General features: G+C 53.9%; 1 protein-coding gene across 3 annotated transcripts in view; it reads right to left on the reverse strand.

The window, feature by feature from the left end:
- Window positions 1–7787: 7787 nt before the first annotated feature.
- NTN3 (netrin 3) overlaps window positions 7788–12401 on the reverse strand; it is a 31834-nt gene continuing 27220 nt past the window's right edge. For all 3 annotated transcript variants that reach the window (XM_040079627.2, XM_040079625.2, XM_040079626.2), the window contains exons 7-8: window positions 8576–8650; window positions 7788–8314 (exon numbers count right to left, since the gene is read on the reverse strand). In XM_040079627.2, the coding sequence (XP_039935561.1) occupies window positions 7986–8314; window positions 8576–8650 (404 nt within the window). In that variant the 3' untranslated portion in view covers window positions 7788–7985. The remainder of the gene's footprint in view (window positions 8315–8575; window positions 8651–12401) is intronic.

The following is a 12401-nucleotide window of genomic DNA, read 5'->3' on the forward strand; positions in this document are numbered from 1 at the left end:
CCCTGTCCCTTGGACAGGGCCCATAACTATGTCCCTGCCCTGACCATGGGGCACCATATTCCCGTGACAAGGTGCAGACTATGGTCTGTGCCAGCAGGTCTCCCAGCTGGGTCAGTATCAAGGAGCAGCAGGCAAAGAGTAGCATGCCTGTAGCCCCTCAGCAACCCCCACCTCCCCAGAATTCCCAACATTGGCAAGCATCATGGGGGTCTGAGCAGTGTGCGGAGAAGGGAAAGATCAGGACCTTGCCGGAAGGAACTGGACTGCTGGAGTCAAAAACTTTCCAGCCTTGCTGTGCCCATCTACCCCCTGTCCTGGGATGGGTGGCAGAGGAATGCTTGCACTGGTGATGGGGACAGCTTGGGTGGTCCCTAAATATCCCCTCCTCGCCCGTCATCCTCTCATGACCTGGTTGTGGAGTGGTTCCCACCACTTGCCCTGATAACTGTCATCACTGCAGGGAGGTGGAGGCACCTGAAAGCTGTCCCCACAGCTTTTTCTTGGGGACCTGATGGTGACACCACTTCCACTGGCTGGTCTCTCCTGAACCAGCTCCTGCCTGTGCCCCTGCCAGCAGCCCCTGGAGATCCTGCTGCTCTTCCCAGCAGTGGAGAGCAGTGTTTGAGGCTCTCTGCCCTCTCCTGCTCCAGGGAATGACAGAATGGTTTGAGTTGGAAGAGACCTTAAAGAACGTCCCTTTCCAACCCCCTGCCATGGACAGGAACACTTTCCACTAGACCAGGTTGGGCAGAGTCCGATCCAATCTGACAGTGGCTATGGGCAGCAGGTCTTCATCCCTACCCCACACCATGGATTCTCTGAGGTCCTCACCCCCACCATTGAGGCCATGCAGTGGGAGAGGTGGTGGCATTGTGCTTCCCATGGACAGGAGCCATCTGGGCTGAGGGACAAGGGAAACAAAACCCTGAGACACCTGCATCCCTAGGAATCATGCTCTTTACAGGGAACAGGGCAGACCTCTCCTCTCCAAAGAGGCTCCAAAATTCAGATGGAAAAAAAATATATTTTCCAACCATTATATTTCATGAAAAGAGCTGTTCATCCACTTAAAATATAGGTGACAAGTATAAAAGATATTTGTCATTCTAGCGCAGGCCAAATCTTCAGGACATCCGAGATATATGGTACGCACCCATGGCCCAGCTTCAATCTGCTCTTACACTGTAAATTCCAATTACATCATGCTGCCTTGTTTAAATACCGTGAAACCTGGCTCATGCCCTAAGTATGTTTTATATATTGCCACATCCATTTGAAATAGATGGGCAATGTGTTTTACGGCACATGTGCAAATATCTCCATATTTTTCCATCTGGGGGTTTATGGGATCTTTCAGAAAATTAATAATGGAGCTCGGAGGAAATGTTCGACTTGGAGGCAGTAGCAGAGATTTATGGCTGTCCCACTGGATGCCAGGGAAAAGTCTGAAAGCACCCGGAGCAGACGAAGGCCCCACGATTCCACCAGGTGTTCCCTGAGAGCTAATTTTGCATAACAGTCAGGACCAGGAATTTCCCCCTACAGCCAGCAGGTTGACAGAAAGGGATTGCTCAGGAAGGGAGGAGTAAGGGGTATGGGGATGGAGGTGGGGACCAACATCCTGGGGGCTGCTGCCAGTGGCTCAGATTTGGGCAGGGCACGGAAATGACTGAGCCTTGCTGGTGTGGAGGTAGCACTGCCCCGCCACTCCAAGGGCCCCCTTTGGCCACCCTGCCTCACTCCCAGCTCCAGGTACTGTCTGGTTTTGCTGGAAAAGGGACAGTCTGTATGTGTGTGCTGGCCAAAGCCACCTCATTTCTGGCTCAAGATGCCAGCTAGAGCCTGTTGGGGTCGGCTGGGTTTCCTGATGGATGAGCAAACCCCAGCTGCCCCAGCATGGGAAGCACCAAGGGCTCCCAGGACACTGCCCCAGGCAGCACCAATCCTGTCCCAGGGCCACAGGGATCACAGCATGGGTGGCCAGCAGGGCTGGGAAGGGACACTCAAGAGTCACCACATACCAAAAGCCGCAAATGACCCTGAGGTTGGGTCAGTGACCCATAGCACAGTCCTGGAGCTTTGAGCACTGGAGATTATTTGCTCCCACTGTCATCTGTCTGGCAGGACACAGGCAGGGGACAGGAAGGGACGGGCAGGATGCAGCACCTGGCTTTAACCACTGCTGCTGCAGAGGTCTTTGTGGGGATGCTGGTGCCAGGGAGAGACCCAACCCAGGCACTTCCAGACTCCTCGAATGTGCTGAGCTGGATTTGCTCTGCCCATCTTCATCTCCTCACTCCCTGTGCTGTGAGCAGGACCGTGATCCCCACTGTGGCTAACCCAGGGGTCAGCTGGCGACTGTGTGCCTGGGCTGGCTGCTGCCTGCCCTCAGACAGGGAATGCTCCAGGACCAGCCATCTTCTGGAACTGCCACCTCTCCCTGCTCCTTCACAGCAATGGTTTCCTATCATGGGGGTGTGCGGGGGGGGGAAGCAGTATGTGGTGTTTATTTTGACAGTGGAGAGGCTGGTTCTCCAAGATTTTGGAGCAGAGCATCTTGTCCAAGATGAAAACATTGTCTGTTTATTGAGTCTCACTGTGGCTGTGTAAATAGAGCACCAGCTTTGGTGGATGCTGAGTGTCTGATCCTGCCCCATGCAGGGAAATCAGTGATTTCTGCATAAGGGTGCTGAGCCCAAGACATGGGGATACTGCCATGGCTCTGATGGGGCAGTGCCATGTGCTGAACTGGGTGGGATGTTCTCTTTGTGCCATGACTCCTGTGCTGCTGGCAAACCTCCTGGCACAACAGCTGCCTTGGAGACAGCTCGGGGATGTTCAGGTCCGGGGCTGCAGCAGGATCCCCCATCCTCAGGGCGCTGGTGGGGACCACTCTTCCCTCTTGCCTCATCCTCTCCATTGCCACTGAGGTGGGAAAAACTCAGCAGGAGGGAGCTGACGGGTTTCTCCAGATGGTGCCCTGCTGACCGCAGCTGTTCCCCATCTTCGGCTCTTCCTTAGGAAAACACGGCATGGGCCAGCCCTTCGATTAATGGTTTCCTCATGTTCCCCCTGCACAGCCGACCTGTCTCCCTGCTCCCCAGGCCCTGCTGAACTGAGCCCCCCGCCTCCCCATGCCCCCAGACCCCACACAGGTGCTGTATATCCTGTGCACACAGGGAGAATGTGTTTAAACAGAGAATTGTGCCCTTGTAAAGATGAACAAGGAGATAGGTTGGATGAAGGACTACTAGAGCAAATAAATAAATGACAGGTGATTAACGCTGATGTAATAAGTGCCCCCAAGGCTGGTAAAAATACACTAGTTATATTGAAGAACAGCACATTTCTCACAGCTTTGCAAGGACAAGAGACGCTTGGAGCAACTAAATTCCCCAAACGCTTGTTTGACATGGTCACGAGTGGGAAAAGTGTGCCCTGCCCTGGTCCTATAGCCCTCTGGAAGGAGCTGGGTGGGTGAAAGAGCACTGGTTGGGATTTGGAGGACAGGAGGAGGGCTGGGAATTGCAGAGGCTGTGCTTTGCTTAGGAGGCAAAATTTAGGATGTTAACAAGACTTGTGAGGGTTGTAAAGTGCCAAGTGAAACACCATGCTTGGGTAAGGGGTGATGGACAGAGTGCTGCAGTACCAAGGGCATGGGACAGAGGATGTGGCACATGTTGGATGGACAGCATGTGGTTGGTTGGACACACCTGAGGAGTGGCAGCAGGCCACAGTTGCCCAGCACCATGTCCACAGGGGGCAAAGTATGATTGTCCGTGTTATTAACCACAGAAGACTGGAGAGTATGGGCTGGCAGAGCCACCATCACTGCTCTCTGACAACTGAAGACACGACTTGGATCGGCATGGTAGCATGGACAGAAGTTGCTCTGTGTACCAGAGAGCTTCAGGAGAGCAAGACCAGGTCTGACTATGACAAGGGTCACTCTAAGTAGGTCTTGCCCTTCTTAGAGGCTCAGCTCCTCACCAGGAAGAATATTCTCACACCCCAGCACTGAGCTGTGCCCTGTTGGCCAAGCAAAATGCTCTTTGCTTGATCCTATTTTACCTAGGGAGCGTGTTTTCCTGTGTGATGCAGTCAATTTTTATTTATGTGGACTTTGGTTACCAAGAGCAAAATGATGAAAAATACTCTACACATAGATCCATTTGTCTGTCTACTCAGGCTGAGGTTCAGCTGTCCAAGTTCCTGTGATCTCTCGTGAGTGGAGCTGGCTGGATGACACAGAAAAAGAGCATTGCGTTTTCTGTACTATTCTCATATTTTGTGTCTTTCCTTGGCCAAATTCCGGGTTTTCATGAAAAATGTCCACTGGCGTTTTGAAATGAGAAAAATTTCAACCAGCTGCAAAATTCAGTCCCAAAGCAGGGGGGAAATTGCAAACCTGGCCTCTCTTTCCGCTGCCTTTGTGTCTCAAATACTTTGCCCCAGCTGAATACTGGGAAAAGACCTGTTAAATAAAAAACATGGATGGAAATGTGCGTGGTGGCTTTGGGCCTTCCCACGTGGGCCGGCATCCACCACCTGCAGCAGCTGGTCCCAGCACGGTGCTTCCCAGCACACTGAGCTCGGCCAGCTGCTGCACAGGGCGAGGGATCCGTGCTCGAGGAATTGGGAGTGCACCGGAGCGCTCCAAAGGCTTTTCTGATGCTTTGCTGTGTTAATACTTTTTTTCTTGAAGAGCTATTTTGGAAAACATACTGCATTGTAGTGCCAAGCAGAGTTTGCACTGCAGTCTCTCTTGCCCTTGCAAATCTCACAGCTGTTGGCTGCAGCCACCAGGACTGTGTGACATATGTGAGCCCCCTGCCCTGTGTCACCCACGGGCTCTGGCAGCTCCCAGTGGCATAAAGCACTCCCCACCACCAAAGGGTTGGACAGGGCTGGGTGGATGCTGGTGGATGTGGAACTGCCCCTGGATTTGCAGCCCTCCACCAAATGATGCCCATGCTGGTGTGTGCCCCAAACCCTGCCTGATCTCCAAGGCAGGATGAGCAGCACCTCTGAGAAAATCTGTGGTGCCTCCTCCACTGCCCTTGGTGTCCTGGGACGAGCTCAGGGTGATCCAGCTACAGCATCCCAGTTACAGCTAAATCTATGTGCAGTCCCCAGTTCCCAGCTGACCATGTCCGGCAGAGGGAGGGGAATAAGAAAGGTGAATTCTTGCTTTGGACATGGAGGTGACATAAACAAGGGAAGTCAGGGAAAGTCCTTCAGAGATCAGATTCAGTGAAGGTCCAGGATGGCTTTCTCCAGTCTTTCAGCCAGGATTTTAGGACATTCCCCAACCAAAGGGAGAGAGGGAGAGAACTCCTCTCCTCAGCACAGGCCATGGGGTGGTAGTTCTGCTCTGGCCTCTCTGGTCTGCCCCAGTAGGACACTGAGATGCCAGCTGGGAGCCATCCTTCCTCAATAGTCCCAGATGGAAGAGGTGAAAGAAGAGGGAAGAGCTGTCTGGGAGGAGAAATGGAGAACTCCAATCACCAAATTCCTCAAAGAGTTTTAGGTGCCCCACTTCAGTGGAGGAGAAATCAGGTGCCAGAGGAAACCCTGGAGTTCCCTGCCTGAGAAGGCTGTGCCCACTGTTTTTGTGGAACACAGATACATTGTGCCTCTCCTTGCTTGGAGAAACCACATGCTGCTGAAGTCCTGTCCTGAGAAGTATCCATGCCCATTGAACAGTGGTACTGCTCTTTCTGGGCTCATTGAAGAGTGCCTGATGAGAAGAGGGGTCAAAAGACTCCCACACCCCATGGGGTGATGCTAAGCCGTGTCTGGGACAGAAGGAATGATCCTGATGGAAGTCCTGTCCTTGCACATCCAAAGGGTGTTCCATCACTGACTTCTGTGTGAGGAAACCTGCATTCGTCCAGAGAAGCTGCCGCTGCCCCATCCCTGGAAGTGTCCAAGGCCAGGTTGGATGGGGCTTGAACAATCTGGTCTAGTGGAAGGTGTCCCTGCCCATGGCAGGACTTGGAAGGAGGTGATCTTTGAGGTCCTTTCCAACCCAAACCATTCTGTGACTGTTGGGTGCATGGGGTTGGAGTGAGCCTGAGCCAAGAGCAAGTCTGGTGAAAGCAGATGGGGGAGGAAGAGAAGAACTGGGTGGTCTAACCAAATCAAGAGCCATCTCATGGCAGAGACCAATACTCTATGACTATCCAAACAAGAGGAGACAGGGATTGGAGGGTCCCCTCATCTTAGAGGGGACAGAGGAGGGAGCAGGGTCTGTGTCGGGAGAGGGGGTAACATCAGCTCATCCAAGCCCAGGTGGTCCCACATACCCATTACTCCTCAGCTTTTGGCCTCCCCACACCTCTGCTTGTGCCCTTGGTACTTGGGCACCCAAGCACCCACAGGACCTGAACAATGGCACTGCAGGCCCTCCACAGCTCTGAAAGGTCACTTCCAGCATCTCCAGCAGCTTCACCAGTGCACCTCCACATCCACACAGACATTCCCAGGGCCTAGATCCTTCTCCCTTGTCCTGAAACCAAACAGTGCTCCACTAGTCTCTTCAGCTGGAAGCTCCAGCACCACCCTGGGATGCTGAAACCCAGAAGCACTACCATGGAATGGGGAGTCCACACAAGCTGCTGCAGGCTGGAAAGAGTAAAGTTTCATCCTAATGGACTGCAAGGCTGTGATGTAAGCTAAAACCCCATACTGAGCAACCCCTCAATAAGCAAGGCAATATTTTTGTGGAGAGGAATATCTATTGTCAGAGCACCTATTATTTCTATTTGTATTTATTACGCCAAGACCGCTACAATCTCAATATGGGAAGATACTGGTGTCTGTTTAACCAGATGCTAATACATGGTGAAGAAGATATAAAAGACTAGAGGTGAATCAATGAAAACTCTTCTCTCTTCCTGTCACCTCTGCCTTGTGCATCTCCTTGGACAACCTTGGCCTCAGCAATTCTTCCTAGGAGAGCACATAGTCTGGCCAGCTCTGGAAGATGCTCACCAAGGCAGGCGGTCACTTGGTGTCATCTCAACAGAAACAGGTGGAATTATGTCCATTGGTACCAAATGAGAATACAGGCACATAGACCCGGGTAGATGGATGATGATTCACAAGGGCTCTGGTCAGCCTGTCCAGTCCAGCTCAGGTTCAGATGGAGCAGGTGGACATGAGAGGGGAAAATGGTGTGTCCAGGTCTTTCTCACTGGGTTGTCTGGACTAGGCACCAGGACAGTGGCAACCAGGGGTTGCCAGGTCTGTCCCTTTCTCCCCAGAGGCCACCAGCACACTGGCATAGCCTGGCTCCTCCCTATGGCACTGCAGCACTTCACAGGTCCTGCCCCAGCCAGCAGCGCTGGCCCATGTGAGCCCAAGGTCAGGGAATCAGGCCTTGTAAAAGTTAAACTTGTCCTTCCTGGTGGAGCTCCTGGGGCAGGATGCTCTGCAGCACTAGACAGTTTCCACTCAGCCTGCCTGAACATTGGAACGTGGGACAGATAACTTTGACCTCCTGTTCCTCCTGGGCAAGGAGAAAGGCAGAGAGAGGTCTGGCAGCAGCACATTTTCAGAGTGAGGAAGAATCATACCACGGATGCTGGAGAAGGGAGAGCTGTCAGCTGAGATGTCAGCACTGGGCAGAAGACTACTGTGTTAATGGGAATATAAAAGCTTTGAAAATGAGCTCCAGAATGCCCAGAGCAGGACACCAATCCCCTTCAAGCTCCTTCAGGTGACAGGCACCCACAGGACCTCGCTCCACTTGGCTCCTCATTAAAGGTTTGTCATTACCGCATTATTTTTAATATACACTTAAAGGACTGACACGCACACCCACCCGTGCACACGCGCACAACAGGAAACCATTGCCAAAATATACACTATAGACAAAGAGTCCGTTCACACTATATATATGTACAGAGTCTGTGGGTGCAGTCTGGCAGTGCCCAGCTGGCCTGGGGCTGGGCATGGAGGACAGGGCGGGTGCAAACCCCTCAGGGCTTCACACACTTGCCCTTCTTCTCCCGCCGCTGCAGTTTCCGAAGGCGGCGGGTCCAGGCGTCCCGCCACTGGATGACGAGACTGTTCTTGTCAGCCATCAGTCCAGGCCGGTCAGTGGAGTTTTCGCTGACCCCCATGACCAAGTACTTCTTGCTGATCTGTATCTTGGGGCACTTGCAGGACAGGTCTTTCAGGTGGATCCACAAAAAGTTGTCACCGCGCTTGACCCGCTCGTCACGGCACTTGTAGACAGAGAGGATGTTGATGGTGAACTTGGCCCAGTTGGCCACCGTCTCCATCTCAAGGATGTTCACCTGGACCACTGATGGAAAAAAGGAGGAGGCACAGTGATGGGGGATGCTTTGCCTTGCTCCTCAAAGGAAGGCTGGGGATGGGAACTGCCCTTCCCCAGCAGCCCCACCTGCCTCATCCATTGCAACTTTGGGAGGGCTGATTTGGGGACCCCTCTCCATACAGAGTGTCCTCCACCCCCTGGATGCCTTCATCTGCCCCACCCACAGCCAACTCTCGTCTGCCTCTGGGGCAAAGCCCAGGGTGGCACAGGGAGGTCGGAGGTCCTTACCATAGTCCTTCTTGCAGTACTTCTTCATGTTAATCTTGTAGTTGCCCTTGGCTGGTTTGCAGTAGGAGTCACAATCTGCAGCAGAAAAACACTGGGCTGAGCACTGGTGGGCTTGAGGCACATGAGGACTCATCCCACCACAGACGAAGAGGGAGTGGGGTGGAGGAGACAGCAGCAAGACCCAGCCTGGCAGAAGGTGGTGGGTGCTTGACTCCACCTGCCAGGGCCTCAGCACTGCTGGGGATGAGGGTCTCTTGAGTGCAGCTGCTCCCCTGGCACCTCACAGGGGCTGGGGACTCAAAGACCAGGATGAACAGCTGATACCACGTCAGCTGGGAAGAGGAACCAAGTGGCCTTGGGTGCACTGAGCAGACTCTGGCACTTGTGGTGACAGTGTCCTGCAGGATAAGTCAGCACAGCGACAGTGGAGGAAGCCTGGGGACTCCTTCCAGACACAGAAAGGAATGGATGGGAGGAATGCAGGTGAGGTGATGGTGGCCTCCATGGAGGGCTAGCAGGGGCCATGGCCAAGGAGAGCCAACAGAACAGCTGCAACCCTGCAGCCCTGGGTGACGTGGGAAAAAAGGACTTGGCACCAATCCCACGGTCAGCCCCACAGGGGGCAGAGCCAAAGGCAGGTCTGACACCAGACCAAGGGGGTTGTGATGCTCAGAGTGATTCAGCTCCCAGGGGCCAGAGTGGTGGGAAGCACCCCCAGGGGACAGCCCCTCCAGGGTCCCGTGCCTCGTGGGTTCCCGTAAGTGGGGAAGGGGACTCAGACTGTGGGGAAGGAGGCAGGTGAAGGAAGTGGCTCTGCTCTACTACATCACTCCTGCTGCCCAGGCATCCCCTGCTCAGGCTGCTCCAGAGGGGCTGGGGAGGCCACCAGGCTGTCCTCCACCACCCTGCTGTCTCCCAAGGCTCCTGTCCTACAGGAAGCTTTTTTCTGTGCATTTCTAAAGCCCCCAGATTTGCATCTCAAGCAGGGAGGGCAGGGAATGCCTCTTTCCTTCTCCACAAAGCCTTTGATCCCAACAATTGCCTGAAGCAGCCCTGTTCTCCTCCTTTCTTTCCCCTGCCATCTTCCTTTGAACATCTCAATTTGTCTCTCTCCAAATAGCATGTTTTTTTCTGAGTCCATCTTTCTTCTTTTCTCTGCCTTTTGCAGGTTCTCCCTCTGGCTTGGCCCCGCATCCCAGGACAGAGCCAGCAGCCTCTAAAGTTGTCTTTGTTTGCGGGTTGCCACAGTGATCACTGGGGATGGAGGCAAAGCTCTGGGGGAAGACGGGGAATAACAGAGCCCTGTGCCAAGGGGAGGAGGAGAACAGAGGAAAAAAAGAAGCCCAGGAGCACAAACTCACCCTGGGCTCTGCTGTTCTCCTCTCTGCCCAGCTCCTTTTTATCTGGGACTTCATGCCACCTGTTCCAAATTTGTCAGTGATAGAAGTAGTGCAGCGTGAAGCTAATTCTTGGCAGAGGGGGATGAGCTCTGGTTCTCGGTTCAGCCTCCCCATGCTGCCACACTGCCCCTCTGCCTGGGCTGGCAGAGCTGCCTTGGCCCTGCTGCCTCCCCTGAAACAGCCACGGTGGCTACAGAGGGGGCTCAGGGCTCCCCGTATGGGGGTGGATGCTGAGCGTGCTGGGGTGCTTGGCGGTGGTACTGAAGATGCCCTCACCCACGGCATCCCTGGGATGTGCTACAGCCTCAGGCACAGCCTGCTGTGCTCTCTGGGATACACCACAGCCCCATGCCAGACCCCACCATGCCCCCTGAGACAGGCCACAGGCCCAACCTGACACGGCGCTCCGTCCTTTCCTGCGCCATTAAAGGGACCCGAAAGAGAGCCCCCCACCTTGTTTTGGGGAGTGCTCATCAGGACAGGAGAGCTGTTCCTCCCCGGGCAAAGGGGCACAGGGGCAGCATCAGCTGCCACAGACCTACCCATGGACACCAGGTGCTGCTGGGGAGAAGGGTGGCACGGCCGGGGTGCTCGGCTGGAGCGTGCCTGGGCTGGGGTAGTAGAGTGTGAGGTGATGTGTGGTGGAAGCAGGCTGTGGGGCAGCCTCAGCCAACCTGGCACCCTCTTCCCTTGGCAATGGGGATGAAAGAGAAGCAGAAAGAATCCTGTAACTGCCCTGGGCTCCTGCTCATGATTAACAACGTAACACTGTGATTCAAAGGAGCCAGAAAATGGTGTCGGGAATTACCAATTTAGAATTAGTTTGGGGTTTTTTTTAACCACAGCTTTGTGCTGAGGAACGTTCCTCAAATGTAAAATCAATTCCCACTCCAATTATCTAAGAAACTTGGGAAGAAAAAAGAAGCCCAAATAACTGGAAGCATTTCTGTTCCTTGGCCCTGAGCACATGGCCTCCTCCATCACTGGGTGTGGGGTGGACACGAGTGCTGTGGCTGGCAAGTGGCAAGAGATGTCAGGGCAGATGGATCCTGCCTGCACCTCCCCTAACTGCCTTTCCCTGAGCATCCTGTCCTGTTCCTGCAGGGTTTTGCTGGAGGTCTCAGCCGCCAGTCCTGATCACAACACAGCTACAGACCACGGTTCCATCCTCCCAAGTGCACTGGGATGCTGTGTGCCTGATGGGGGCTGCTCCCACATACAGGCCCTGAGAGCCCATGGCTTTACACATTCTGCAGGGCAGTGGGGAGAAGAGCAGCTTTAGCCACCCCTCCGCTGTGTCCGTGCAGCTGGATGGGGCAGCCAAGCCCCATAGATGGGCTGGGGGTCAGCAGAGACCTGACACAGCCCACGGCATGAAAATGCACCCACAAACCCTGAAATGCTTCTGCATCTCTGGGATATGCTACAGCTCCATCCCTGATGCTGATGCATGTCTGGGACAAGTTACAGAGCAATCTCTAAGACTGAGATATCACTGGGATGTGTTACAGCCCCATCTCTGACACTGCTGCATCCCTGGGATTCACTACAGCCCCATCCCAGGCACAAATGCATCCCTGGGACACGCTACAGCCCCAGCTCTTACACTGCTGCGTACCTGGGAGATGCTACAGGTGCAGAGTGGGAGGAGGCAGCTGATAACCAGAGCCACTGGCCTGGTGTGGGCATTCCCCATCCCTGTGGGGGACCGGGTGTGTGAGAGGTGGCAGGTTTGCACATCTGGTTTACTTCTCCTCTCCTTGAAAAAAAAGGAATATTTTGTTTTAAGAGAGATGTAACTTAATTAGGTGCTATGGCTGCAAATCTTTTACTGCTTACTTTGAATTCCCTTAAAGCCCTGTTTTGCACTCCACGAGTTTTAATTCTGTTAATGGGGAACGTGAATTTTATTTTTTTTCCACTAAGTGGAAAATATTTTAAGATAACAATAATAAAAATTATGAGAAGTGGACCCAGGACATTTCATCACCAAGCCAGTCAGTTGCTCAGGCACAGACATCAAAGGCTTTGGAAGATTGGAAAGGCAGGAGAAAGCTGGGAAAAGTGATGCAGAAGATGGCAATGTCAGTGAAAAGCCTGGACACACCCAGGGACTGAACCCCAGCACAGAGGAGGATGGGGAGAGGGCGGGAAGCCCAGCACCTGGGCATGGCAGCCCTGAACAATATCCTGCTGTTCCTGCAGCCAGCACCTGCTGCCAGAGGCAGGGCGGGAGGTGGGGAAATGGGGGGAGAAGGGGCTTGGAGTCTGTCTGAGGTGCTGAGGGCCCCTTGGGGAGTGCCCTGCTCAGAGACAGTGGGGGGCTCCTGGGGCAGAGGGCTGTAGGCAGAGGGCCATCAGGCAGGGATCACTGAAGGGGCAGAAAGGATCGCTGTTGGCACTCCTGCTTGCAGGACAAACACACC

Source organism: Hirundo rustica, chromosome 15, assembly GCF_015227805.2.
Source record: "Hirundo rustica isolate bHirRus1 chromosome 15, bHirRus1.pri.v3, whole genome shotgun sequence".
NCBI lineage: Eukaryota > Metazoa > Chordata > Aves > Passeriformes > Hirundinidae > Hirundo > Hirundo rustica.